We start from the raw sequence: 6,421 nt of genomic DNA, 5'->3' as shown, positions 1-6,421 counted from the left end.
GGAACTAGCTCTGTAGACCAGGCTGGTCTCGAACTCACAGAGATCTGCCTGCCTCTGCCTCCCGAGTGCTGGGATTAAAGGAGTGTACCAACACCGCCCGGCATGTTTTATGTTCTTATAGACAGTATTAAAATAAGAATTAATACTAAATTCAAAGATTGAGTCAAGAGTACACACACAAACTAAATCAAGTGTGACAGTCTTCTTAACCACCACAATTTAGGGCACCACACTGTGACTGTTACTCGTTTGCACAGAAATGTCTTTCTCTCCTCAACCTAAACTAGAAGGTCATATATCCGATCATATTGAGGGGCTGGCTGACTTATCAGGCATGGTGGCATACACCTGCAGTCTTACCGCCTGCGAGGCCGATAGGGGAGAACTCCAGTTCAAAGCTAGCCTGGGCTCCATATACACAGCAAAACTGGGAGGGAAGTCAAAGGAAGTGAAGTAAGAATAGACTCGGGTAAGTCAAGAGGAAAAATGAAATCATAAAAACAAACACGTTTATGTAGAAAAACTTAAAAAGGGGCTTACTTTTTAGAAGTTACTTTTTAGTATTTTACAAGAATTACTAGTAGCCACCTGTCACAGGTCTCTTTAATGACTTTCAACACTGCACGTAGAAGAACACCTCTTTGCTGCCATTACCACTTGCTGTTGTAAGTCTGTGCTCTTTACCTATCTGATCGCTACAGGGAAGTTAACTGTGCTGGCTGCTGCCATCACAGGCATTTCTGCTTTCCTCAATAACAGGTCTTGTGTGCTAGAAGCTTTAGCATTTGAGCTTGAGCAAGCACTTGAGTCTTAATAAAGAAAAGCAGTTCACTTACATAACACTGTCACTTCTAGGACACCACTAATGTCCCTGAAGTAGCTTTAGTTGTCTGTGAAGTGAGGTTGGGAATCTGAATTGTTATTGAGAAGTAATTGTTACTGAAAATAAGTCTATCAGTTTATCAAACAGCTATCAATAATCACTGTGATACTGGAGAAATAAAACACAACAGAAACAATGTGATTGGGGTGTAGCCCATGAAGTGAACTCTAGGTACATACATTTGCACATTCTTCACACATGACTGTGCTTGTTAATTCACCAATAAAGATCCGATCTATGAAGTTCATCTTCACGCCTTCTTTTCCATAGGCTGTAAAGAGCACCCACTTTTTAATTAAAAAATTCACAAAACACTAATCCAACAGTTACATGCCATTATTTGTTTATTCAAAAGTTATCTGGATAAAATATAGCTTCCATATTATATCCAATAATGTATTTATTATATTATGCTGCATCTTTCTCCTTTATAATTTTGTAAAGGAAATATTTATTAAGTACCATGATCTGTAAGAATAAACCTCATGCAGGTTCCAGGGACTGAACTCATGTCATCAGGGTTGGCAGCACACGCTTTATTTGCTAAGTCATCTTGTCAGCCCAAACTATTTTTAAGAGGTAAAATAAGTGGAGCAATTGATGTGGGATTTCCCTCTGTATGCTGGGATTATCATTAATGATAAAGGAACTGATTTGGGCCTATAGCAGAGCTATAGGGGAACAGAGCTAGGTGGGGGAAACTAAGATGAATGCTGGGAGAAAGAAGGCAGAGTCAGAGAGATGGCATGGAGCTGCAGCTGGAGACAGACGTGCTCAAACTTTGCTGGTAGGCCACAACCTCATGGCGATACACAGATTAATAGAAATGGGTTAAACTAAGATGTAAGAATTAGCCAATAAGAAGCTAGAGCTAATGGGGCAAGCACTGATTTAAATAATACAGTTTCCGTGTGATTATTTCGGTTCTGAGTGGCCATGACGAACAAGCGGCTCCTTGCAGCAAGCAATAACTACTAACTTATATCACACCCCAGCTGCTCCCACTAAGCTTTTTTGATGCCTCTGTTCCTAGTGTAGAGGTAGACAGACTAGGGAAAATAACAGTTTTTGAGGCTAAAGATTCCAGAGCCATGACTATGAAAAGGGGATGTAAGAAACAGGTATGTGAAGCACAGTGTGAGAAGTGACCATGGCAATTAATAACTCACGTGAACATGTACATACATGTGCCTGGTGATTGCTTTTAAAAGCTGAAATTATTGTGTTTATGAAGTCCTTACAGATCAAAAGAAACTGTGCTAATGGTTTACTTTAAAATAGACAGGTATTGGAGGAAACTGACCAAACAATATGCTATGGATGTAGCTAAGTTAGGTGACACACACACAAGAAGAGGCATTGTGCTAATCTTTCTGCTTGGACAGATGTTTAAAGTTTTCGGAGACATAAAGTATATTAACAAAACTGTTCATCTTGCTTTCAAACTCCTATCCTGTGCAAGCCTCTACCTTCAGAGAAAGTGTTGAAAATTATTAAAAGCATCATTCAAAGCACTTAATAACAGAGAAGATATACTTTAACACCAAAAGACATTTTTTTATAGAAACTATTAAGAAATACAATGTGTCATTAAGAAAAATCGAACAAGGGATTAAAGAGAACTGGCAGATGGAAAGGAACCAGGGCTGCTGCGGCCAACATGCACTAGATGGCAGCATCACAGCACACAGCAACAAGGCACACACTGGAGACATTATATCCTCCAGATGCCCCCACTTCCGAGATAGGGAATCACTATGTAGCTCTGGCTGTTCTGGAACTTACTATGTAGACCAGGCTAGGCTTAAACTCAGAGAGATTCACCTGCCTCTGCCTCCCAAGTGCTGGGATTAAAGGCATGTGCCACTACACCTGGCTGAGAAAGTAAGTCTTAAACCTGTAACTACAATAGAACATTAGAGCACTTACTTATCAATTATAGTCATGTATTACAAACAGTTTAATGCTACAAAATAAAACTCAGAGGTAAGTGTCCTTTATAACGATGATATCATACTAATATAGTATTCCAAAGCAGAACATACTACAGTAGGAATTGGTGACAGGATACACACTCAAACTGCATGTCTAGAAATCACTGGCGTGGCTGACATTGACAAGCATATAGCAAACGCTGGAGCAGGCAGGATGTGCTGCTATTTGTAGTCTCTTAAATAAACAATGAATCTTCAATGTCTTTAAAGCACAGAGTCGTTTTGTCTACTTAAAACAAGGTAATGGAACTGCCCTCTGAACTGAACTCAATAGCCTCTCTACAGAGGTGGCAAAGCAATGGCTGATACTGAAAGCATCGATGTAGGTGAACAATGTAGGTACAGGGATGTAGACTCAAATGGGGAAATGTTTCTGGTAGTGAACTAGACAGAGCAGCAAACTGCGTTCTTCAGACAAGTGTCTCCCAGCCTAAATCAGAGAAGCCCTCCCTAAATGAATAGTGGTGAGTGCACACTCATGATTGCCCCAGGATGCGGAGAACAGATCTAGTGTGGGCCCATCCCCAAACAAGTCACCTGCAGCAGTCATTCTCTCTAAGGCCCGGAACACTGCGGAAGAGGGGCAGGAAGTATGTAAGAGCCAGAAGAAGGGCAAAGGGCAAAGAATGCTCTTTCCTAGATAGGATGCAACTACCGTAATCATCAATTCACACCAACTGTAGTTATTACAGCAGGACCACACAGGACCAGCATTATCAACAAATCAAGGCGTTCATGGGGCCTTGCCTTTGAACTACTGGCTAGCATTAGGTTCTGGAAAAGGGGGAACCACTGTCTTTTGTGACCCCCATTCCCACTGATCCCCTTTTACTCATCCCTGCAGAAGCATGCGTACAGACTGGCATTTACAGATGCATGGCATCTTACCAGAGGCTAGACTCTGAAAAAGAGTCTCCCTCTAGCAACCACGAGCAGCATTTCTCCTCTCGGGGAAGCGTGAGCTTTCTGATCCTTCCACTCTTCACAGCACGTTTTTCAGGGACTGGGGAATCACAGCTGCTGAGAGTTCCGGGGTGCAGGGTAGGCCACGTCCAGAGGAAAGTGTTCTCCAACGCTCCCCTTCCCTGCCCCCTCAGCTCTTAGATGCTGCCCTCTGCAATGTTCCTTGAGTCTTCTGGGATGATGAAACCTTCATTATATTGCTTTATAACGCACTTTTCTTTTTGTTTTTTTGGGACAGGGTTTCTCTGTAACTTTTGGAACCTGTCCTAGAACTTGCTCTGTAGACCAGACTAGCCTTGAACTCACAGAGATCGGCCTGCCTCTGCCTCCTGAGTGCTGGTACTAAAGGCATGCACCAGCGCTGCCTGGCTATCTGCAAGGTACCTTTAACAGAGTCGACATACCTTTGACTTTTTTTCTAGTTTCATCATCAGCAGTCTTAGTAGTTGGGTTGTTAAATGCTTTTAGAATGCTTGCTTGTATCCTCTGTAAAACAAAGATAAGAGAACCTAGTGGTGGTCAATGAAGATCTCATTCTCAATAAAAAGGACTTTCAAATAGCAAGATACACTAGGGTTCCTACCATGAAAATAAGATATTTGAATCTTAAATAGGTACTTACTGTTGGGATACAAAGTTTTATTTGTTTTGAAAGATTTCTGTGAGATTGAGATTTCCCTACGTTATACACATTTAGAAACATGAAGTGTATTCTATCTTTCAGTTATAAAACTTCACAAAAAAAACAAACCCTCTAGCTGGAGATGATAGAAATTTCATACCTTAAATATTTAAATAAAGTGAAAATAATAATAAAAGTAATAATAAAAGCTTCAAAGGAAATGAAAACTGAAACTGGAAAGAAATAATACATGAAACCAAAGCTAATTCCTTCAGTATAGGATAAGTAAAAGTACTAGCTAATCTTAATACAATAAAGGGAAGTTTAATATCATACTTAAATAAGTCACTAAGAAAGTTAAATAAAATTTAAATAACCCCAAGAGAATACTTTCTAATATAATTACATTTGAAAAAAATATAGTAGGTAATTTTCTAGGAAAATACAATTTTTAAAATTAATTATAGGAGAGGCAGAAAATCATCTACCATGCCAGAAGGAGGAAAAGAAAGAATAAAAGCCTAAAGATTTCAGATTATCACCAAACCTGTTTTAAAGGCATAGAATTCATTTTTAAAAGATTCCAATTCTATGAAGTATAGTAAAGGTCTAAAGCCTGACTTGAGAGAGCTGAGGAAGTAACTCACTTGGTAGAGTGCTTGCCTGACAAACACAAGGCCCTACATTCAAGCTACAGTACTGGGGGCATGAAAAGGCCACCTGGCTAGCACTGCTGATTCCAGGCTTCATTCTGTCAGCACGGCTCTCTCCCCTTACGCTCCCACCTATACATCTATAATAAAATCATAAGACGCACGTGTGCATACACACATGCGCGCGCACGCGCGCGCACACACACACACACACACACACACACACACACACAAAATCACCTAAATGTTCACGTTAGTAGTAAAGGGAAAGCCAGGGATGGAGCTGCTTACACACACATGTGATAGAGTGCAGCTGAGACTTCTGCCTTTAACATACTGGATTAAATCAACATACTGCCTTTAATCAACACTGGATTAAAATGAGGTATCTTTAAAATAAGTCTAAATCTTAGTGAAAGCTCAAATTAGAAGGGAACAAAAACAAAGAAAACATGATCTGAAGGTGAAAAGGCTGCCCATAAAGGAACTTCTTATAGTAAATGTAATTATAAATTCTGTACATACACAAATATGTATGATGTGACCACATGTTCCCTTCAGCACTGTATTCAATTTACAGTAGTATATTCCTCAACCTTAGAGTCACAAGCAAACCCTTTCCAGAGACAGTATGAGAGGTCAGTAGTTGTAAGTCATTTCTCCACGATCTGGTGGCAGACATAACGCTGCAGCCTTTCTTCCATCAAGAAAGCCCAGGCAGCGGCACGTGTGCACCACAGCACACTTAGCATCTGCTCCTTCCCAGGCAAGACAATGCCGCTCCCGTCTGCAACCTCACCGTAACCAACCAGCACGGCTGATCCGCTTGTGAGGCTAAGTACATCCACAGACATGACATGTCAATCTTGTCAAACTAGCTATGGCCCTCAAATGGCAGAATAAGAGCAGCATATACTTCCTGAGTTTTTATGATACTGTATGACGGAGAAAAACAATGCATGGAAAAATTTAATTTGCAATGATGTGTGACTATCATCAGATAATAAACATACTTCTGCAGAAAAAAAAGCTATAAAGCTGTAAGAAAGTATGATCAAATTTTAGCTCATGGGAATGTTAATGTCTCCAAATTTTAACTATAAATTTCTTAATTTCTCTTTTTATAAAATAGGTATAATATGATGTGGTAGTTAACCACTGACTTATTCAAATGATAACATATTCAAAACAGCTGCAGATCCCCAGGAAACCAGGAATAACCTACATAATGGGTGACGTGGCTTTTCCCACTCAGATTCTCACTGGGAGCTGTAATAAACTTGTTCAACAGGACTGAGAGAACTCC

At 40.2% G+C, this 6,421-nt stretch overlaps 1 protein-coding gene across 1 annotated transcript in view; it reads right to left on the bottom strand.

Moving 5' to 3' along the window:
* LOC101988935 (ubiquitin carboxyl-terminal hydrolase 45) overlaps positions 1-6,421 on the bottom strand; it is a 25,415-nt gene that overhangs the window by 14,980 nt on the left and 4,014 nt on the right. The window contains exon 2 of the mRNA XM_026786819.1: positions 4,245-4,326. Coding sequence (XP_026642620.1) covers positions 4,245-4,271 — 27 coding nt within the window. The 5' untranslated portion in view covers positions 4,272-4,326. The remainder of the gene's footprint in view (positions 1-4,244; positions 4,327-6,421) is intronic.

The sequence above is a fragment of the Microtus ochrogaster genome, linkage group LG5 (assembly GCF_000317375.1).
Source record: "Microtus ochrogaster isolate Prairie Vole_2 linkage group LG5, MicOch1.0, whole genome shotgun sequence".
NCBI lineage: Eukaryota > Metazoa > Chordata > Mammalia > Rodentia > Cricetidae > Microtus > Microtus ochrogaster.
This window is presented reverse-complemented; position numbering and strand designations above follow the sequence as displayed.